This window comes from Typha angustifolia, chromosome 6 (genome assembly GCF_048772165.1).
Source record: "Typha angustifolia cultivar Huaian chromosome 6, ASM4877216v1, whole genome shotgun sequence".
NCBI classification, from domain to species: domain Eukaryota; kingdom Viridiplantae; phylum Streptophyta; class Magnoliopsida; order Poales; family Typhaceae; genus Typha; species Typha angustifolia.
The window spans coordinates 5,246,875-5,269,405 of record NC_133244.1 but is presented as its reverse complement, the minus strand read 5'-3'; the positions used below and the strand labels follow the sequence as shown (position 1 = coordinate 5,269,405).

Below are 22,531 nucleotides of genomic sequence, written 5' to 3'. Positions count from 1 at the left end.
GACTAGGTTGGGTAAAATACAATGCTCATCTCTTAATGAAGTAAAGAATAAATTATGAGTTACAAGATAGCCAAAATTTAAGCCATTTAAGAAAAATGGTCGTTTTCTCTCGAGCAAAACTTTGAGAAGAATATACGACATAGGGATAATGCATTATTTATCACTATGAAAATAGACAATAATTTAGAAGTCTAGACATAATCATTACAAAATAAGAATAAATAGAACCTTGTATATAACATCCGGTCATTTAATGAAATTGTGGTTTACACATTATATTTTTACTATTTACAAATCGAGCCCCATGATTTAGCGAATACGTGCAAAAAATATCTGCTTAGATTAGTTAGTTAAACTTAATCAAATATTTGATTAAGTTAACTATACTAAGAAAATTATGAAAATATCCTCGACCAAGTCATACTAAAGGTATTTTAGTCATTTTAGAAATAAAATATTTGTACTCAACAAAATATTTTTACAGGGTTAGTTCAAATCTAATATAGGGTATTTTTTGCACATATTCGTTAACTATAGGGCTCGATTTTTAAATACTAAACATATAGTGTGTAAACTATATAAATTTTCCAAAAAGTAAAAAACTGCCATGGAAATAGAACATAACTAAAGTCAACTCATCTCATATTACAAAAATAAAAGTAAAAAAGATCCAGGAATAAAAGTTAGAAGAAAGAGAGAGTTCACCTATTATCCATTCATAAATTTGACAACATATTACACTCCAAATTCAAAAAGGGCTAAAGGAAGAAAGGAAAAGAAGTCTATTTTTGTCCTTCCTGGAGAAGATTCATAGATCCGGCCGAATTAAACAGTCTCTTAAGCTCGGGCTCAAAGGTAGTAATTCCAAATAAAGAAACTTCTCTCACTTCCCTCTCCTCCCCTTCTCCCACTCTCCATTTTTTCCCTCCAAAATTTCTAGGGTTTCGCCACTCCTTCCCGGATCCCTCCCACATTTCCATGGATCTAGCGCTCTAAATCTCTAATTGTCTTCTCCGCTCCCCTTTCCTCCACTTTTGTCTTCCCAATTCTATCCATGGAGAACGCGGCGGTGGCATCCGAAACCTCTGTTCGTCGCCCGGTGAGTGCTCTCTGCTCGATCTGTTATCTTTTGATGTGAGTAATTCGATGACTACGTTCTTAAATTTGTAGTTTTGGATCTCGGTGTGCGCAGAAGAGGGGTAGGGTTTTGGAGTCTGCAGACGTTGGGCCGAGCAAATCGAGCGGGTCGGTCGGAGAGAAGGCCGATGGGAGCCCCGCGGATGGTGAGCAGGGGTCCGGCGATGGCTCGTTTGATGGGCTCGATGAGATTGCCCCGAAGACCAAGAGGAAGCGCGGGGCAGCTGCTCGGGCCGCCGGGTGGAAGGATGACCAGAGATTGATCGGTTCGTAAGCGCTTTCTTTTTTGTTTCTTACTGTAGTTAATTAATTGTATGATGAATGGTAGAGTTATTACATGAATTGGGAGTTTGTGAAATCTTTTGTTCTCAAGTAACTTATAAAATGGTATAAACATTTATGGTGTATCGTTCAGGTTGAGGAATTGTTTTTTGCTGTGATTAATCACTGGTTATTTCTGCAGTTTACTAGTGTAAATAGCTGATCATATTCTCTAGTAACTTGCACATGATATATTCAATGTACAGTGTGTCATTCAGGTTCAAGTTTTATTCTCATTGCGATTCATCACTCTTTATTGCTGTCTTACTTGTAGGTAGCTAGTTACATTTATCCTCATTTATCCTTATTCTCACAACACTTTCTTTGCTAGAATTGCAATTTTGCAACTAGGATTTGTGCATATTTTTTCTGATATTATCTCCAAATATTAATTTCTTTCCTTAGTACTTTGTTAATTCAAAATTTCCATTCTTGACTTGCAAATTTGCAGATGTTGTCAAATACAACGCAAAGGTAATAGACCATGTAGTCAAAAGATGGGTGGAGCGATATGAAGGAGATCCCAAATCTGCAATGGTTGATCTTCTAATGATGCTTTTTGAGGTAGTATTTGGCACTAGATGCCTTCTTACAATAAGCTTTTTAGAGCTGTTCAGCTAGTACATCACATCCCCACAACTTTTCTGTATATTATAGGCTTGTGGTGCCAAATATCAACTCGATGTGGAATCACTGGATGAGACAGATGTAGATGATGTAGTGGTCGCTCTTGTGCAGCTAGCAAGAAATGTATCCCCATGAATCTGCTCTATTTTCAATTTTCATGCTCTTTTCATTGCTCCAAGAGATGTGTTCTATGTATTACGGTAATTTTAGTTTCAGCTTTACCTGTGTTCAGACTTAACTTTGTAATGTAGGGTGAGGTGGAGGATTATTATAGTTCCAAACAGAAGGACCTAAAATCCTTCAAGGAAAACCTTGCGTCATTCTGGGATACCTTAGTGCTTGAATGCCAGAATGGTCCCTTATTTGATAACGTCTTGTTTGAGAAATGCGTTGATTATGTGATTGCTTTGTCATGGTATGCTGTTTACATAAACCACATTTCCCTTGCTGCCTTCTGTCTTTCTGAATCACTCTTGCTAGATGTAAAATTGTGATGTTTCTATGTTTCAGTACTCCTCCAAGAGTATATCGTCAGGTTGCCTCATTAGTGGGTCTCCAACTTGTCACATCCTTTATAGCAGTTGCTAAAACACTTAGTGCACAACGTGAAACTACTCAAAGACAGTTGAATGCAGAGAAGAAGAAAAGGAGTGATGGACCTCGTGTGGAGTCTCTCAACAAAAGGTTATCTCTGACCCATGAAAAGATTACTGCTATGGAGGAGATGATGCGAAAAATATTTACAGGGTGAGACTCAAAACATAGATGACCAGGAAAAAATAAAGGCAATTTCCTCTTAAGCAGAAGTATGCTTTTTAATGTTTACTTGGTTTTTGCAAAATATATTCAATTTATCTTATGCAGAAGTACTCCTTTCTTTTGTTTATTTGGTCCTTTTATCATTCTTTTCTTTTTGCAGGTTATTTATGCACCGCTATCGCGATGTTGATCCAGAAATCAGGATGTCATGCATTAAGTCACTTGGCATTTGGGTTGCCTCTTATCCATCACTCTTTTTGCAAGATTTGTACTTAAAATACCTTGGCTGGACACTAAATGACAAGGTAACACTGTTCTTTCTGATAGGTGATATCTTCATATTTTTTCAGTAGAGCTAATTAACAATTTTATTTCAAATGCTCTGAAGAGTTCTGCAGTTAGGAAAGCTTCTGTCCTTGCCTTGCAAAACCTTTATGAAGCAGATGAAAATGTACCATCACTTGGCCTTTTCACAGAGCGGTTTTGCAACAGAATGATTGAGCTTGCTGATGACATTGATATATCAGTGGCTGTATCAGCAATAGGACTGTTGAAACAACTCCTGAGGTGGTTTTCTATTGTAAACGTTCTAAACTAAATTTAGTGCAATCTTGGAAAATGAGATCCCACTGAGCAAGAGGTGTTCTTTTTCTTTGCAGACATCAGCTTTTGACAGATGATGAATTGGGCCCATTGTATGATTTGCTTATTGACGAACCTCCTATGATTAGGCGTGCAATTGGAGAGTTAGTATATGATCATTTGATTGCACAGAATGTTAAAAACTCTCAATCAGGATCCACAGGTATCTTCTGTGTTTTTAGGAAATTATCCATGCACACAGCTGCCTCTCTAATTTAATCTGCAACAGTAATTCTGAAGAATAATGTGTCCAGGTGGAGAAAATGAATCATCTGAGGTTCATCTTGGACGTCTATTGCAAATTTTAAGAGAATTTCCTGATGATCCAATCCTTGGTGCATATGTGATTGATGATATTTGGGATGACATGAAGGCTATGAAAGTATGTTTGAAAAATTTAAAATCGTTACATATAGAAGATATGGGGTAAGAGTTTGATTTTATGTCAAATATCAATGTTATTAAATATTGCCTTTACATGTTTTCAAGGATTGGAAGTGTATAATCTCTATGCTTCTTGACGAGAATCCATTGATTGAACTTACTGATGTGGATGCAACCAACCTGGTTCGGCTGCTTCATGCTTCTGCCAAGAAGGCTGTTGGAGATAGAATTGTTCCTGCTACTGACAATCGAAAGCAATATTATACTAAAGCACAGAAGGTACAGTCATAAAGCATTTAACATATAAGAGTGAAAGATTTTGTACTTTTAGACTAAATTCTCTTATAGCCTAAGATGATACATTTGGATGCAGTCTTCTCATTAATTAGTGTAGTATTTTGCATATGGAGAATTCTTTTTTCCCTTCTGTCATAGTCGAGCCAGTAGTACTTCACTGTAATTGATCTGCCTACAAGAATTTTCTTCTATCTATCATGTGTTTGTTGTCAGGTTTAACATAATCTTCTTGAAGGTTTTCTTACACTCTTTTATCATCCCAATTGATTGGACAATTGCTTAATTAGTTTCCTAATATTACTATCAACAGTTAAGCTCTAATGTTGATAGTCTTCCATTATTGTTGGACACAGAATATGTGTAGTTTTATTTGACGAACAACTAAGTGTACTAACCTTCTACTATTGGACAACTCTTAAGTTGTAAATTAGTGTCAGCTTAAGCCAATTTTCATAATTTTCTACTATCATATTCTTCCTGCCTATGATCTATATTAAGGGTCTGAGCTTTTCTGTGGAAACATGTCTGTGGGAGATACTTTTCTCTAATATCTAACTTTCCGGAGAAAGTAATTGGGTGGAAATGATCCCAGTTGCATGGCTCCCTAGAGGCTTGGATCTGTGTTTTGTCTATAATGACAGTCAATAAAATTTTGCAGGAAGCATTGGAAAATAGCAAGCGGGAAATAACTACTGCTTTAGTAAAGAGCTTCCCACAGCTATTACGCAAATATATAGCTGACAAAGTGAAGATCTCTCCTTTAATTGAGATTGTATTACTCTTGAAACTTGAGATTTATTCTTTGAAACGGCAGGAACAGGTATTTCATCTACTTTTTATGAGGTAGCTGATGATATTCTTTATCATATGCCAATAAGATAATTGCTATGCTTCTATTCTTTCAGAATTTTAAGGTCAGTCTTGAACTCATAGCTGATGCCTTCTTCAAACATGGAGAGAAGGATGCATTGAGGTCTTGCATCAAGGCTATCACCTTTTGTTCCACTGAGGGTCAGGCTGACCTTCAAGATTTTGCGCAAAGTAAACTTACGGATCTTGAAAATGAACTGATAGTCAAGCTAAAATCTGCTATCAAGGAAGTGGTGGTATGTGAAAGTTAATCTCTTTGTTTCTAGTTAACTTGCATGGAAATGTAAAACCCAAAAACTTGCAGGCAGGTGATGATGAATACTCTCTTCTGGTTAATTTGAAGCGGTTATATGAGCTTCAACTAACAAAACCTGTCTCTACTGATGGCGTATATGAAGATATGGCTAATATCCTCAGGGATCTAAAGGATCTTGATAATGAGGTATGTACTCTATAGAAATGTGATCTGCATTGTGAGGTATGTATTTTGATAGAGAGGTCTTATTAATTAAGATATAGTTGCATTGATGTCCTCATACTCTTGTAGGTGAAGAGCTTTCTTCTTCTCAATATGTACCTGCATGTAGCCTGGTGTCTGCATTCAGTGGATAGCGAAACCCCTTCTGAAGCATCTATTAGCACACTACTATCCAAGAGAAGTCTGCTCTTTGAGCAACTGTATTATCTCCTTGAAACCCTGTCTAAAGTTCAGAATGATGGAAGAAGCAGGAGCGTCCTTTCCTGCAGAGTAAGTTTTGGTTTAACTAAATTTCCTCACTTTGGAAAATTGCTCACTGCTTAAAGAAGAATAAAATAGTCAATAAATTTCTTTTGCTTTTTTGGTTTACAGGTCTGTGTCATTGTTGCAGAGATTTGGTGCTTATTTAAAAAGACAAAGTATTCTTCCACAAAACTGGAAAGTTTGGGATACCATCCCGATACATCTATTCTTCAAAAGTTCTGGCGGCTTTGTGAACAGCAATTAAATGTTTCAGGTTTTCTGTAGGCCCGTAGTGAATTATATAGTAAATTAGCATTAGTTACTAAAGCTGGTTTTCTTGGGACCTGTCTACCTTTTCTTTGTGAAGCATTTAACTTGTTCAATATTTTGATTCTCAGATGAAACTGAAGAGGAAGATGCAAATGAAGAATATATTGAAGAGAGCAATCGAGATGCAGTTATGATTGCAGCTGCAAAGTTGGTGGCCACTGATACAGTTTCTAAGGTATATTTTGTTTCTTCAATCTGAAGTTTGGTGCATTCTGCCAGACTATACCTAGTGTATATATCTTGTCATTTTATTTAGTCATGTTCCATCATTACAGTTATGGTCTTACTTTTTATCAGAACTTTTTCTTTCTGATGGTTAAACATTCTTGTCTGGTAGATATGTGTTTATGCCTATAAAGTGATAATTTTGTCCCATCCCATCTGAGTTTTCTGGCTTGAGGGTTGTCAATTGTGCAATCTCCTAACAATAATAATATCTTACATCTTTGAACTGACATGTCCTGTGATCAGTACTTTGTTTTCTTGTATATGCTTGTTAATTTATTACACTCTGGTTTGGTATTATCAGTTAGTTTTGTTTTCTGTATCCTCCCTCTATGAGGTAAATTTCACTTCTAATTGTCTAATAATTAAATTTGTTCAAAAATCTCCAGAATATTTTCTTTTCTTTTTTCCTCCTTATGTTTGCCCTTGTATTTAATTCTGTTATTCTTATCAAAGTGAAAAAGGAGTATGAAAAGATAGTCGCCACTAATTTGTTGACCCATCATCGTTACATTGTTGTTGTATGCCTGAGTTGATCAAATCTGGGTTAATTTTTGGTTCATAATGGGAAATTTAATAAAGCAACTTGTTTGGGAAGTTGTTGAGGAGATAGAAATCTTATTTGATTGAGATCTTCAAGCTACCAGTTTTATCAAAATAAGTATAAGCATGCATTGTAAACATTTCATGTGATCATAAACTTTGGTACCAGATTAAGGGTAGTTAAAACAGAATAAGCATGCTTTTAATAATTCATCGCCACCTGCTGCGTTCCATACATTTTAGCCTGAATAAGCTGAATACTTTACTTCACTACTTAACGAGTTTAGGTAATTGGTTCCTTTTGTTTTGATTGTTTTAATGAATTTATTTCTTTATGACATTGCAATCATCATGATTTTTATTGGTTGTCTGCCATATATTGAGATACATATATCTATCTTCTCTTATATATTTTGCAAGAACTATTTTCATTAAATTCCTTTCTATAACATTCCCAGCCCACTGTGCATAATAGTCTATTATCATGGTAATTTATTTTCCTGTTCAAATACTTACATCTCCCACTTATTTAACATATTTTCTCCAATTTAGCCAACTTTTTAGGTTGAATCAAGCAAAGTTGCTTATTACATGAAGTTTAATCTCAATAATGTAGCTAAACAACTAAACTCATTCCCATGCTTTTTTTTTTCCTTGTTGTACCATCAGCTCTCTCTTTTTATTTAACATTTTTAAATCATTACTGATATTGTGTTCTGTGGGTACTGCAGGATTATCTTGGTCCACTAATTATTTCACATTTTGCGATGCATGGGATGAGCACTTCTGAGATAATCAAATATTTAATTACATCTCTAAAGAAAAATGCTAGTGATGAATTGCCTACTATTTTTTTGGAGGCACTGAAAAGGGTATTATTTTCTTTGTTTTGCTCTTGCTCTCTTAACATTGATGGACTGTTATCATAATGATTTTACTGATTTACCTTGATTTTGAGGCAAAATTCATGTGGTGTATGAGAACCCCCTCACATAGATGCCTCCTCCGCATCCCACCCTCCCTTTTTGGCACAAAAGTTGTGCAACACAGGCCGTGGATAGCAACAAGCTGCCGCCTGCCGTCACATAATGTGTCGGAATAACATTAAACATTGTCTGAAGTGATATTGCAAATTGGTAAATGATTACGCTGAAATGTTAAAGTTGTCTAGTGGTTTATCATTAGTTTTTGGCATTCTTAGTTCACATATCAACCAAAGTTTAGAAGGAACAGGGGAAAGGAAGCCCTTTTGTAGGTCCAATTGTGTTGCTTTCAATGATTCATGTATGACTGAAAACTTAAGATAAGTCACTTGAGGAGCTACCTTCTTCTCATAGGTTCTTTTAACGGCAAGATATGTTTAATTTATTACCTTGTTTCATGTTGTTTATTTATGTATATTGTGAATAACATCTACTCCTTGATTCATGGTTTGAAGTTTCGGCCAAAACAAATCAGTTTTAGTCATGACCAATCTTGAATTCACCTGAAAAATAGTAAGATCACCTGTTTCGGTTTGGTTTTGGCCGATTCTGGTTTTCGATGGTTTCAACAGTTTATGTGAAGCTGCCAAAATGGCTAAACCTGTAATTTTTAGTTTGATTTTAATTTTTGGTTTATATTTCAGATTTTTTTTTTTCCACTTGAATCTATCCCATCTTTACATATAGTTGAGATTGGATATAATTGGGGACTAATAATAGATAACTGGAATATCGCTTAAAGAAAGAACAAGTCAGTGCTGCACTCTAGCAATTTTGTGACCTATGATTTTTCTCATGTTTTTCCACTACAGCGAGATCCTTACAACCAATGGTTTGACCGTTAGACTTGCCAAACAATGTTAGTGGCAATTACCTGTAGTATTTGCACGATATACATGAAATGAAAGTTCTATTTGGTTTTGGGGGGTACTTCATGGTGCTAAACAAGTAGTAGAAGATTTTGTAATTATTATTTCTTTTGGAAATGTCTTGTCATTACTTCTACTATTTTTAAAAAAATTATTTTGATTTTCATCGTGCAAAAGGCCAAAATTGAAACTTTTGAAGCCACTGGAAATGGGTGAAGCTCTGAAATTTTCTTTGTTTTCATGGGTTGAAATCTAAACCGTAACTATTCTGTTGAACCTTTTTTTGGTTTAAGGCTCTAGTCTTTGAAACAACTTATTCAGGTAAGGCTGAGTTCATATTCTCTTTCTATATCTCCCGTAATCTATTCTTGGATTCAGGATGTGATAATTCTATCATCAAATTGTGCCCTTATAAATGATTGAGGTAGGTGCAGATTTGCAACATCTTTTTCTACTATTATCTAAGTGGTGTATGAGTGTATCATGTATCTTGTTTTGGTCTCTTTTAAGTTTTAACCACCAAGGGCTAGAATAGATAGGATCACACAATGAGGCATACACAGCAGTTATATACATTAATGTTTCTGAATAGCTAATAATAAATGACCTACGAATCTATGATCTTGCAGTCCATGGTGGTTTGCGATACGCTCTGCCGTAACTGCTAATTCATGACACATTGCTTATCCCTCTTTTGCATACTTCCTGCTTGCAATGAACGTGTTTATATTTGAAATATCTCTTTTTTTTCTTCAATTAGGTGTACCAGCGGCATCTGGTTGATGTTTCTGGGGGTGATAATGAGTCCTTAATAAATAGGACCTATGCAGATTGTAAAGACCTGGCTACTCGGCTTTCGGTGACATTTACAGGTGCAGCTCGAAATAAGCATAAGTCAGAGATTCTAAAAATTGTCCAGGCTGGTGTTTCGTTTGCTTTTCTGAATGCTCCAAAGCAGTTGCATTTTCTGGAGGTAGCTGTTCTGCCATTTGTATCCAAACTCCTGACATCAGATGTCCTAGACATGTAAGTCATGGATCTTTTCCTGCTCTCCAATTTTTTAAGCCACTTCTTTGGTTTTGTTTTGACTCCTATTTATCATGTGTAGCCTGAGAGATGTCCAGAAGAGATCTGAGAATTTTAACAAGGATGAAGATCCCAGTGGTTGGCGCCCCTACTTTACATTTGTTGAACACTTGCATGAGAAGTATATTAAGAATGATGGTCTGCAAGGTACTTTCTACTGAGCTTTATTACTGATTCCTTTTGTTGTAAACCCCTTTAAAGTTTCTATTTTCATATATACCCTTATAAAGTTGATTCTGCATGTAAAACCTTGCTCTTTGCATGCATACTCTTGTATTCCTTAGTCTTTTGCATGAATAACCCTGAGTTCACTTTTTTATAGACAATAGTTTCTATCCATAGTTTGCATGTATAAGCTTAAAAAGCACAAAACCTTGGTAGTTGCATATATACCCCTCGAGGTCCCTACATTTTTATGTGAATACCTCTAAGTTCACTTTTTGGTCGTAAAATTCACTCTTATTTACATGTATAGCCCTCCAATTGCAAAATGAGCGGTGAAAATGCAAGTGAATTTAGAGGGTGCATATGAAAATATCATATTTGGAGGGGTTTGCACAAAAATTGAGGATTTTAGAATGGTATACATGCGAAATGTAAAATTGAGGAGTCATGCAAATACTTGTAAAGCCCTTCCATTCTGAAACCCGATTAATGACTTGGTCCTACATGGAGATAATACGAGTAATGTTTGGGTTCCCTCAGTAGTCGCCTATAACTAACAATTCCTCCTACAAAGCTAAGGTGTCCTAGTGTAATATATGGGAAACTGTTGTGTATAATTAGACTATGATTACTGTTATACCTTCCAAGATTAGTTTATGTAGTGTTATTCAAAATTATTTCATTATGGAGACCTCTTTTTCTTGTCCTGATGACATCTTCATTGCTATGAATACCTTTTCTTTTTTCATTTTCTGCCGAAATCTAATACATGTATGATATTAAAAATTTATATCAGATGAAAAGGAAGGGCATACAGTAAGGCGTAGAGGCCGTCCGAGAAAGGCATCAAATATACAGGGAAAGAAACTATTTGATCGGCATGATTCCAGCGAAGAAGATTCCATTAGTGAATCTGATCAAAATGGTGAAGAAGAAGAGGAAGAAGAGGATCAACCTCTAATACACACTTTTAGGTCTTCTGTGTCCAAGCTGAGGTCCATGAGACTTCCCCAACAGGAAATGAATGGTCAAGAAGGAACATCTAGGACCAAAGGTAATAGGATCTAAGCACCACATTTTTATTTTTAGTTTCTTTGACATATCAATTATCAGTGGCCTCTAATGCTAGAAAAAGACCAACACTCTGGAAGTTATTCTGAACTATATAATTTTGCTGACAGTTTCACTAGTTGTTCTGAACTTAGCTATAAGAAAGAATAAAGATTTTCTGATTTCCTTGTCTAATACTTTAGGCAATGCTCATTCTACACGATATTATTATTTTTGGCTGCTTATTCTGATTTAATAAATCATTTTTCGAGATGGGCAGGATTTTTTGCATCAAGATTTGACTTCTTTTTCAAAGATACCTCATTTTTTGTTTCACTTAAATTATTCTGCCATGAAGCAAAGTCTTTTCTGCATGTATAGGATGACTTTGCTGCCTGATGTCTGGATTGGTTGTTTTATGGTGGATATACAATCTATCTCCAGGTTGAATATGTTTTTGGTGAACTTCTCACACTTAATTGCTTCTATGTCAGGAACCAATAGCTGATCAGCGAAGAGCTAGAGGATCGAGGATATGTTTATATTGTAGCAGCACTATGCTTTTGTGTATGCCCGTTGCTCTGTAATTAGGGTTTTGCAATGTTGAATATTGCTGTATTTGTGCTTCTGTTTCCCTTCCATTTTTGTACCATATGTCATCTTTTCACTATATGTGTGTCTGAATAGCGCTTCCATCAAGCTTGAATTGAAATCAATTTTGAGCCTAATTATAGGATCAAACTTGAACTGAAATAACTTCAGTTTGAGCTAATTTTGAGTTCAAGCTTACCTCCAGCCTAGAGCTGATTAATAAATAATTTTAAGCCTGAATTAATTCAAGCATAAACTAAACTTGATCAAACTTGAATTGAATCAAACTTGAATTGAATCAAACTTGATTTAGGCTTGAAATAAGGCCTAATTGAATATACAAATATAAATTAATAGAAATCTCCAGGGCATTTGGAGAAGATCTTTGATGTGAAGATTCATACCACTCATATATGTTATATATTATTATTTTAAGTCTTATCTTGTTGAATTTGATTGAGTCAATTCACCCTATGAAGCTTAAATTGACTCAAATTTTGAGCGGAGTTTGATTGAGCTGAACTTGAGCTGGCTTGCTTGATTAGTCTGACAGCCCTAATTTGTAGTAATAATTCTTCATTCGAGCTATAACGCTAGCTTCAATTTACTCAGAAAAGATCAGTTTGGTTGAAAGTCGTTATATTGTTACAACGCTGCAATATATCACTTCTTTTTGCCCTTTGTTTTGCAATACATCAGGGTTTTCCTTATTGTCTCAGTAGTTCCAATAGAGATCCTAACTGGGGTTCTCCTCCGATCTCCAATTCTCTCATGCCATATAAAGAGAAACTTCTAGGTCCATTTCAATCTATTTCATGTCTGCTTTCTCGCTCCCTAAATCCACCCCTTAAAACATTGGATAACCTCCTAAGGGACTTCTGGTGGGGTTTCTTCGATGATGCAAGGTGAGGCGCCTCTACTTGAAAAGCTAGCAATCTCTTTGTAGACCATTAGCAGGCGGCCTTGGGCGTTTGCAGCTCAAGGTTGATCAATAATTCCCTTATGCTAAAACTGGGTTGGAGGCTTATCTTAGATAGCTTAGGGGCTTCTACTCTAAAGGCCAAGTATTTTTGACGAGAAATGTTCTGAGAAGCTAAACTTAGCAGTTGTTCATCTTGGATGGCTATCGATCTTGAATATTAGGGAAGTGTTGAGGAGGTGTGTTCATTGGGAGTTAGGTAATGGAAGAGCTATTTCCATCATTAAGGAGCCTTGGGGGCCTTCTCTCGACCTATTCAATCTAAGCTTGCCAAGCAATATAGTCTTTGTAAAGGACCTACTTGTATAGGATGGTTCATAGAACAAAAGCTTGATCGAGTCAGTCTTTCCTTGTGAAGTCGCTAGTGTTATTTGCAAGCTTTTCATCAGCCTAGAGGCCCTTAGCAGAGAAGGTAAACTCATCTGGACAGCTTCCAGTCTCTCATGTTTAGAAGACAATCTAGCGCTGTAAACCAGTCCTCCCTTGGGTAAAAACCTTCATTTAGCACTGCATGGTGTGAGTTCCTCTACCAGTCAGAGCTACTCTTAATAGTAGAATTCCTCTCTTGGATCCTTTATGCATAGTCTGCAACAAATATCAAGAAACAGTGGAGCATCTTCTATTCTACTATCACGTGGCTAAAGCCACCTGGTTTGTGGGATCGCTTGGTCTTAGGGTGGCACACTACAGCCTCCCTCTAAAAACTTGGATTCTTAAATGGAGTGAGGAAATAAGCTCCGATCGGCTCGCTTATGCCTTCTCCACCACTTGGGCTATCTGGAAAGCCTTGTGACCTTCAAACCACTCACCTCCTCCTTCTTGCTTGTCTAGCTCTTTAGATTGTTTTATCTGCTGGGTGGACGCCTCATGGAGGGGAGGTTCCGCGGCAGGTTGCTAGAGATCTTCATGTTAAAAAGTCGATCCTACTTGAAGGTTGCAAGAATGCTCTGAAAGCCGAAGATCTCGCCATGCTCGAGGGGCTCAAGGAACTCTTGTTGTGGAGTGGCCATTAATGATCCTAATGAAAATATAGAGGGGTTACTACACTAGTTATCAGTGAATGTACTAGGCGGCTAACAATATACCATTCAATCCAAATCTCGTTTACGAGCAAGACCAACAATAATGCAGCTCATGATTTAGCCAGTCCAGCTCTCAAAAACATCTCTTATGCTTAGACTGATCCACCCTTGTAGTTCAATGTTCGTGAAGCAATGAAGTTGTCTACGGACTTTTATCCACACACAAAAAGAAAATGGTGGATCCTACAATGCGTTTATCGACTTCCTGTCAATTATCTACTAATGCACAACTACTAAGCAATAGAAGTGCTCTCTTCTTTCTCTTTAACAAACATAAAAGTGTTTTAAGTTTATAAAAATAGAATGAGAATATCAACCCATCAACAAAAACGAAACCCTCTCCGTTCCCAAATCCCAATTCCAATAAAAATAGGATGCCTTCGCCTTCTCCCTTCGCTATCGGGCATACCATATTACGGGTCAGAATCCAATTAGGTCAAGTTAACGGGTTAACGGGCTTGATTATTACCGAAACCCTGTACCAGCTATAAAACCCCTCCCCGAAATCCCTGCGCCCAGTTCTTCTACCGTCTCGTCTTGTTCTCTTCTTTCGCCGACGCCGGAGATGGCGTTCAGATCCCAGGAGATCTACAAGAAAGTTCTTCGTAAGGTGGGGAAGGACACGATGCCGAAGGAGGTGATGGATTCGGTGAAGAACTTGCTGCCGAACAATAAACTCGTGATGGGGCGGGCCAAGCGCGGGATCTTCGCCGGTCGACACATCCAGTTCGGCAACAAGGTCAGCGAGGACGGTGGTAACAAGTAATCTATGGATCCTGATCCCTTTAATTTAGCTCAAAAATATGTAAAGTTGCAATCTGTACGCATTTCTGTCACTGATTTACTGTAAAATATTGGCTTTTTTTTCAAAAAAAAAAAAATTTGTGCTTTTAATTTGGATCTTTTTTTTTCCCTGTTTTGTGTTAGCTTGTGCTTGTTTTGAAGGTGAATGCTATCTATCTTTCAGAAATGGACTACTGATTATCAATTTAGAACTTGGGATAAAGTTGAGAATTAAATTCATCTAATTGTAATGGTGTTTGAAAAGCCAGTGGAGATCCTTGTGAAGAGATTGCACAAGTGTACGACTGTTCCCTTGGAGAGAGCATCAACTGGAAATTGATGGGCATAGAAGCTCTGGGCCAGATCCAACCATTTCTCAAGAAGAAATAGCTTATTACCCTGATGCTACGACTTGGATTTGGAATCTAACGTATAGTGATTTAGATGAGATCTTTCATAAATGTTTGTAGTTCACTTTTCAACACAAAAGATATACTGATTGATGTTGCCCAAAGGCCCCAAACCACCAAAATTGCTATGCGACAGTCCTACATAAAATTGGCAATCTAGTGTGCCCATCTGTTTTGCCTTTTCTCTCCTATCACATTCCTTTCGACATGCACACTATTATTGTCCTTATTTGATACAAAACTATAAAAGCATAATATATTTAATGATGTATACTGTCATCCTAGCATATAAGATGGCATAAAGGTTTAATCGCACCATGCCACCATGTATGATAGGGCTGTCAAAAATAAACAAGCAGCTCATGCTCAGCTCGAATGCAACTCAGCTTGAGTGGCTCAAATTGAGCCGAGCCAATCCCAAACAAAAAATGAGGCTTGAAATTAATTGAGCGGGGCTTGAGCTGAAGCCAGCTTGCTCTCAGCTTGATAAACTCAAAAATATTATTTATAATATATACTATGCATAATTTATAATCATTAGATCGAGCCAAAGCTCAAGTCAAGCTCATTTAAGGCTTAAAATAGGCTCACCTTTTACGGTTTAAAATTAGACTCGTCTAAGGCTTGATGAGCTCAACTCATATAAGGCTTGAAAATGGGCTCGTTTACCGCTCAGGCTCTGCTGCAGCTCGATTCTGAGCTGAGCTGAGCCTAAATAAAAAATAAGGCTCGAGATGGATTTCGAGCCGAGCCTGAGTCAAAGCCAGTTCACTCAATCTCAACCTATTTACATCCCTGATATATGATGATGTATCAGTTCAACTTCTTAACACTAAAAGTCCATTTCATGCATGTCTACTTAAATGCATGCAACTGTGTCTGAGGATTTTTCTTGAAGAACAATGGTTCAACTTCTCACTTCTCATCTTCCAAATTGGCAAGTAATTTGTTCTACAGATTTTTCATTTTGAACTATTTCCTTTCTTAGATAAAAGTTAATTCCTCTTGTCTTTCTGTCCCTTAATTATTTTATTTTGCTTTTGTTTGTGAACACTGCTAATATAATTTCAGGAGATTTCAGGAGTAGAATGTCAAACTAATATCACTGTTTTCCAAATTATGAAGGTCTAGGCGGACATGGAAGCCAAATGTACAAGAGAAGCGCCTTTTTAGCTATATACATGACCGTCATATCCGGGTCAAAGTTACAACTCATGCTCTCCGGTGCATCGATAAAGCTGGTGGCATAGATGAATACCTTCTGAAAACACCCTATCACAAAATGGGGACAGAGATGGGCTTAATATGGAAATTCAAGATTGAGAAAATGTATGAGGAGCTTGGGAACATGGAAATAGGCTTCTTCCCTCCTGAGGAGGAGGCCAAGATTGAGAAGGGCTTTGAGGAGGCCAAGGCTGCCAAGAGGGAGGCTCGCAAGGAAGCACGAAGAGCATTAGCAAAGCAAAGGCAGATAGAAGAAGGAAAGGTAGATGGTGACCAAGCAGAAAGTGAAGCTACTATTGAGGAAGGAACTACTGATGGTCAGAGGGCTGAACTTGAACCTTCTCACCAATCTTGACTTGTGAGTAAACATCATTTATGTGGATATATCTATCTCATGTCAAAAGCTAACTAGTTTACATTAGTTGCAGAATAAATTGGAGATGCAGTTCACTTGAAGGAGCTATGTCTTGAAGATTCTGTAATGGCAGATCGGGTTGACCCAATGCTTATGAAATATAGACTGTTTATTGAACCAATCTAGTGTAGATCTAGAATAATATTTTTTGATATCTGGAGAGGTTTTTCTATTATGTTGTCTGTAGTAAGGAATCATCTCTTCTTGTGACAGATGAATACCTTTGATTTTATCAGTTTCACATCTGATGGATAAACTGTACAGCTATTTCAATTAAGCTGAAGGTAACTTTCATGACAGAAATTTAAGGTGCCTTGCGTCCCACATGTGTGGTCCTGGTAGAGCTTTATGGAACATTTATTTATTTTTGTGACCTGCAATGCAATCTGTGATGCTAGTAACGCATAATGATGACCGATCTGCAATTGTAGTCTCAGTTCTATGTCATGCTTGTATTGTTTGATATCCTGGCTGTTCTGATCCTATGTTCTCACCTTCCAGCTTGGCAGAAATTTGATAATGATATTGACAAACTGCTGATTATTATCAAGGGAAGCAATTTGTCATGTGATTGCTTCATATTTTGTTTGTCCAATTACTTAGTTCAAAAAATGATTGTTAGGCTGACTTGGCTGTCAATACCAAGCCTTTCCATGCATTTGAGCTGTTCATCATTCAGCCCTCCAGTTTTTACTTTCTCAACATCTGGTTTTAAAGGTTGTTAATTGCTTCTTTGACGCAATGTTGTTGCATTTCTTTGATCAAGGTGGTGATTTAGAATTCCAAGTTCATTGTTATCAAGCACTACGTTTACTATATGAACAAGTGATCAAGAGAAGGCTGACAGTACAAGAGAACTGGTCTTGCTGGACACATGAACAACGAAACAAGTTTAACGAGAACTGCTCTTGGTTTAATGCAAATATATGGTCCTTCTAATAAAGAAAAAGAGTATTGCTACCTCATCAATGGCGGCGAAGAGCTTGCCACTGAAGTCCTTTTGAGGGACTTTCTCTCTTCCTCAGGCTTTGCAGCTATGATGGTTCACTGGAAGCTGCAGATCTCAAGGTTGTCATAATTTAGAGTCCCAGCTGTTAATAATGTAGCAATAGATTAGGACAGGTTAATCCGGCCTGATTCTGTATCCGAATTGGCCCCGATACAAATATTTGTCTCGGATTCGAATATGGATAGAGTTTTAAAAAAAAAATTAAGATCCAAATCCAGTTAAATATAATATTCAGTAACTCGCGTAAAGTAACTAACTCTACGACTAGAAGTAAGTATCCAACTGATCCAACATAACTAGATTAACCCTAACAACTACCATCCACCATTGCATTCGACAAACCATCTCCTCCCCCGCCTTCCCCTTGTCTTTTGTCTCCCTCCCTCGTTGCCGTCCTCTACCGCCACCTCCTCCCCCTCACTTTACCATTAATTGCATAATTCTAGTTTGTGAATCTAGATTATATGACATTGGTGAGCTTCTTCGACGCAACAAAAGAGAGATTAGCGAAATCTAGATGATGTACTGAAACATACAAATTGAGTTGCCAGCGTGAAAGCTTTCGACCAAACTAGATCTCCTTATAAATTTATTTACTTAAATGATTTACCTCCTAAATTTATTGTTTCTATAGGTTTATTTTAGATACATCACTTTGAGAACAAATAAGCCTAATAAAAAAACGTTAAACTCTCATAGTATTTTTTTTAATCAAATATAAAATGCTGAAATTTTAGCGTTTTATTTTAATTCACCGAGTTGATCAGTGCGGTAAGAATTTGAATGGAAAGAGGAGAGAAAAGATTTAATTTATATTTATCTTATCCGAATTATAATTCGATATTTTATAACCTGTTTCTGGCCCACTTTGGGTAAAAAGCTCTCCTTTGCTTTTCAAATTTTTGAGCGCGATGGAGACGACCGGCGAAGGCGGCGGAGGAGGAGAGAGAAGGTTAGGGTTGGGGTTTACGGATATCGAGACAGTGGCAGAAGAGCTGCGGCGGTCGGAGGTTTTCCACATCGTCAAGGAGGTGATCGGATTCGCCCTCTACATGCACAGTCAGATCCCCTCGTAAGATCCAACTTTGAGCGATTTCTTGTTGTATAATTTGCTTTTGGCATGCGAATAAGATTGCTTTGGATGATTTGAATTAAAAGGGTTGAGAGGTTTTAATTTCGTCTGCCTTTTTGTGGTAATATAGGTTTCGATACTATAAAGTTTCCTTCTTTTTATTCAATAAAAATGCCTTTCTTTGCCTTTGTACTGAAAGATCTGAAAGATGTGCATTCATTGGATTGGTGGAGTTACTTCATATAAAGTTGGGATCGATCTAATACTTACCCTTGTTCAGTTGTTTCTATTTGTGAGGCATTCTAGAAGTCGTCTATACTCCCCTTTATTGTAAGCAATGGAAAATGGACTTGGATATATAGGGAATTGTACTTTTGGCTCAAGAATTGTCAAGCACATTGCACTTAACTTGGTACATTAATATGAGTTGAAACTAATAGCAAGTTGCCAAATTCTTTTTCACATTAGAAATCCAACTGTTTCCATCAAAAATTTCATTTGTTCTAAATTTATCTAGGAAGCAGTTCTTTTCTTCTTTTTATTCAGAAAAAAAGGGGTTTTCAGAAACTCAATGTCCAAATTTAATTCCATTCTCGCAATAAACTTCTTATCTAATTCTCTTTTCTTCTGTCTCTATGGGTTTACTCTTTTTTTTTTTTCTCTTTATCTATTGACAACTTGAACCACATAGCATAGATCTCTATTTCTTTCAGCGAAAGCTTTCCTACCAATGCTTTCTCTAGTACAGCTTCCTGAATCCTGACCAGCTTCCCAAAGTGTTAAAATTTTGAAGCATAGTGGATAGATTTGTTTAATCATGTTTTCGCTTCGTTCCTTCCTCAGACCCTGCTTTGGCTAGAGTGAAGAGCTTCATGCATTGGAACACGTTAGTGTTGAATACTGTTGACATAGGATTAAGCTTCATTTGACTTTTGGCTTAACCATGCCTCGTTGAACACAAGATAGAAGGGCCTCCTGCATTATTCCTCTAAGCCAGACTGTTTCTGTATCTTAAGGACTCACTGGTTACGGAACCTAGACTTCAACTAAGAATGCAGATTACTCTACCAGCTAAGCTTTTATGGGAGTTCTTATGATTTTGCTTCAGCTAGAAATATGACACCAATTTATACAGAGTTGATTTGGTTAACAATGCAATGATAAATTATTAGATTTTCTTTACAATTTTTTTATGGAACCTTATCATATTTGGATTGCGCTCTACCTGTACCATATGTTAGTAAAGGCTTGATTTATGATAGTCATTGACTTATCATTATAAATATTACCGATCCCCTAGCTCCTATGCTTTCATAAACATGTCAATGTACCTAAATATAAGATATTTCAGAAATTTTACATATTTTCAAACATTAAATTCCTACTTTCTGAATTGCTACTAGTTTTTTAGTTGATTAGTTGATTTTGTTACTCTTTACAGAGACAGAACATATTATTACAAATTTCGAACATGAATACCTTTTCAATTTTGATCTTTCTTTCTTAGGGTCCTGCAGAACCTTGAAAATGAATTTGCAGCTCTAAAGGATGAGTATAAAATTTTGGTAAGTCACAGGTTCACACTATCTGCTTTCATGTTCTAGCTATAAAGTTGCTATATCAGGATTTTTCATTTCTAGGTGGAGTCGGTTTTGACACCAACAGAATCAAAGGCATCTATTAAGAGGAAGCATAACACAAGAAAGAAAGAGGTTCATCAGGTGATCAAAAGGCAGGAAAAATTGATGAACAGTATTTCTAGTTTACTTTCTGCCTTTCAGAATGCACTTGATGAAATTCCCAGCATTCAGGGAGTTACTTTAGTTCTTGGAGGAAGCCTTACACGGCCTTTACATGTTTATGAGATGTTATTTTCTCATGGAAGTTTTGATTCTGGAAGTTCAACAGAGTTCACCCAAAGTAAAATTGCTCAAGCTATTTCAAGGAAGGTCAGCTTTCTGTATTCAACAAACTCTTTTTTAGAAATGTGGAAACCACTGTCTCGTGTACTAAATAGCAACTCTATGATCAGGCTATTCGTGCTCTTATATCAAGTGGTGCTGGAAGTTCTTATAGAGGTTTTGGCGGAACTCTCGTTTATTATTCTTTACTGAAGAGTACAATTGACATTAGCTTACAATTTTTCTCCCTATTACTGTAAGGCCCTTCCAAGTTGTTTCTGCTGGTTAAATGTCCTTGCACTTTGAACTTACCACTTCATTTCTTGCCAAAACGTGATTTTCATCATAGCAAGAAGGTATTATTATTTCTGGCAATTTTTTTTCTCTTCATATTTCTTATTGATGTACTAGTTATGCAGAATAACTTACGTAATTTCCTTTCAAGTTAGAGCATTATTCTCCGCAAAACTAATACCTTGAAGTGAACTTTGCTGCCAAAGGTACTCCCTTCAGGTTGCACATTAAGTGTAAATTGCCAGACCAAGTCTTTGATGGTCAGTATCATAACCCACCTACCTCCTGTTCAAATTCCACATTAGGATCCACCCTGGGTGACGATATCTGGTATGTGGCTTCTGAGTAGTTTCATATTTCTTGATTGCTCTCCTCTCACCATGCAATAACCTTGTTTTTATGACTGACAAAAGCTGTATCTTTCTTATAATGAATAACAGGCTGCTTTTGCAATCACTTGCTTTTATCTTTATAAACTATCAAAAGAGTTGTCTAAATCTTCACTAAGACTATCACGTAGTGGAAGTAGAACAAATTAGTTTACGCTTGTACCCTTCTTTAGACATGCTGTCAAGTTTCTATATCAGATGCATAAAAAGACCTTTCGTCAAATTCCTGACTTCTAATTTTGATTGGTTTCTGTATCGTTTGTATTATCCACGTTCCAGATGCAGTATATAATTATATATATACTCATTTCTATGTAGCAGATAAAGGCTATAATACTGTTATGAGGGCAACTGGAATTTTTAGCTGTAGATTGTTGAGTTGGAAACCAGATGGACCGGCACAAAAAATAGATGTCTGTGTGCCATGAAAACGGCTTGTTATTTTTCTTCTCAACTAAGAACTGGTGTAGTCTAGGAAAAACAAAATCCAATCCTATCAATCTTTATGGTTAGCTGGAAGATTTATTTCCTGAAAAGTAGTATCATAACCACAGCCTCTTTCAACCAGTCCATATTGGGTCAGTAACACCAAAGAAAATTGCTTGGCATCATAGTATCACGGAACCATTTAATCTAATCTAAATAAATATATTAATGAAACTTGCTTCTTTTTCTTCTTGTAGGTATCAGTGCAGACATACAGTAAAGGGTTTAGCTTGTAAGGCACCAAAAGAATGCTGAGAAGTTGGCATTAACATGTGTAACCAGATCATCTCTCCGTATATCTTTTCTTACAAAAACTTCCATTGTGACACAAATGAGAATGCTTCAGGAGTTACATGCCTCAGCCAAGGATCCCACCAATGATTTGTTTGTGCTACTGTTTGAGTCTGTTGTAGATGGAAAGAGGCAAAGAGGGAAAGGAAGCAGAGATTTAAAGAATTTGATCCTCTCAACTAATGTGCCATGTAAATCTTTGAAGATTTTGATGTTAACTGTGTAATATTAATAAAGCCTCTTTTCATCCCTACCAGAATTATCTAAGCTGTCTTTCTTCTTGGATTGTTACTGCACAAGTATTGCAGGGAAAGAATCAACAATCTGATAATAGTAGGAAATCATCCAAGTTAATAAGTGGTCAGAGCTAAGTTATCTTGCATGAATTTTGTCATAGTTCCATTCTTGCATGTTGGGTCATACAGGAACTCAACTTTGAGCTTCTAAAGCCCCTCTTTATGTGCTTCAGCCTTCATGTTCTTCCACCTTAGAAGGTAGGGAGGTTCTTGGAGGCTGCGTACCCCACCGGTGCTGACAAAGCCTTAGGCCTTATTTGGTTTGAGGCTAAGCTCCGAACTCGATTAGTTAGTCTTATT

The 22,531-nt window shown here is 36.8% G+C and overlaps 3 protein-coding genes across 7 annotated transcripts; all 3 read left to right on the top strand.

Moving 5' to 3' along the window:
- Positions 1-852: 852 nt before the first annotated feature.
- LOC140761041 (sister-chromatid cohesion protein 3) lies at positions 853-11,679 on the top strand. Of its 2 annotated transcripts, none has more exons than XM_073098212.1 (22): positions 853-1,099; positions 1,193-1,403; positions 1,910-2,022; positions 2,116-2,208; positions 2,337-2,500; positions 2,596-2,832; positions 3,005-3,149; positions 3,233-3,411; positions 3,504-3,649; positions 3,741-3,868; positions 3,976-4,149; positions 4,826-4,987; positions 5,073-5,273; positions 5,342-5,479; positions 5,585-5,785; positions 5,888-6,032; positions 6,157-6,263; positions 7,588-7,728; positions 9,469-9,734; positions 9,817-9,941; positions 10,756-11,013; positions 11,504-11,679. In XM_073098212.1, the coding sequence occupies exons 1-22, from the start codon at positions 1,055-1,057 to the stop codon at positions 11,515-11,517; spliced, it is 3,393 nt and encodes a 1,130-aa protein (XP_072954313.1). In that variant the 5' UTR covers positions 853-1,054; the 3' UTR covers positions 11,518-11,679. The 2 variants fall into 2 exon arrangements, with proteins under 2 accessions (XP_072954313.1, XP_072954314.1); XM_073098213.1 differs by having other exon boundaries at positions 1,171-1,403.
- A 2,492-nt stretch (positions 11,680-14,171) lies between these two features.
- On the top strand, positions 14,172-16,817 carry LOC140761112 (large ribosomal subunit protein bL28m). Of its 2 annotated transcripts, none has more exons than XM_073098308.1 (3): positions 14,172-14,423; positions 15,980-16,436; positions 16,501-16,817. In XM_073098308.1, the coding sequence occupies exons 1-2, from the start codon at positions 14,227-14,229 to the stop codon at positions 16,431-16,433; spliced, it is 651 nt and encodes a 216-aa protein (XP_072954409.1). In that variant the 5' UTR covers positions 14,172-14,226; the 3' UTR covers positions 16,434-16,436; positions 16,501-16,817. The 2 variants fall into 2 exon arrangements, with proteins under 2 accessions (XP_072954409.1, XP_072954408.1); XM_073098307.1 differs by having other exon boundaries at positions 14,173-14,423; positions 16,507-16,817.
- Positions 16,818-18,398: 1,581 nt separating this feature from the next.
- LOC140761392 (uncharacterized) lies at positions 18,399-22,191 on the top strand. Of its 3 annotated transcripts, XM_073098694.1 has the most exons (7): positions 18,399-18,574; positions 20,082-20,139; positions 20,215-20,523; positions 20,607-20,652; positions 20,737-20,833; positions 20,977-21,099; positions 21,842-22,191. In XM_073098694.1, exons 1-7 carry the CDS (start codon positions 18,414-18,416, stop codon positions 21,897-21,899), a joined length of 852 nt encoding a protein of 283 aa, XP_072954795.1. In that variant the 5' UTR covers positions 18,399-18,413; the 3' UTR covers positions 21,900-22,191. The 3 variants fall into 3 exon arrangements, with proteins under 3 accessions (XP_072954795.1, XP_072954796.1, XP_072954797.1); XM_073098695.1 differs by lacking the exon at positions 20,977-21,099 and having other exon boundaries at positions 20,737-20,831; XM_073098696.1 differs by lacking the exon at positions 21,842-22,191 and having other exon boundaries at positions 20,737-20,831; positions 20,925-21,099.
- Positions 22,192-22,531: the final 340 nt, after the last annotated feature.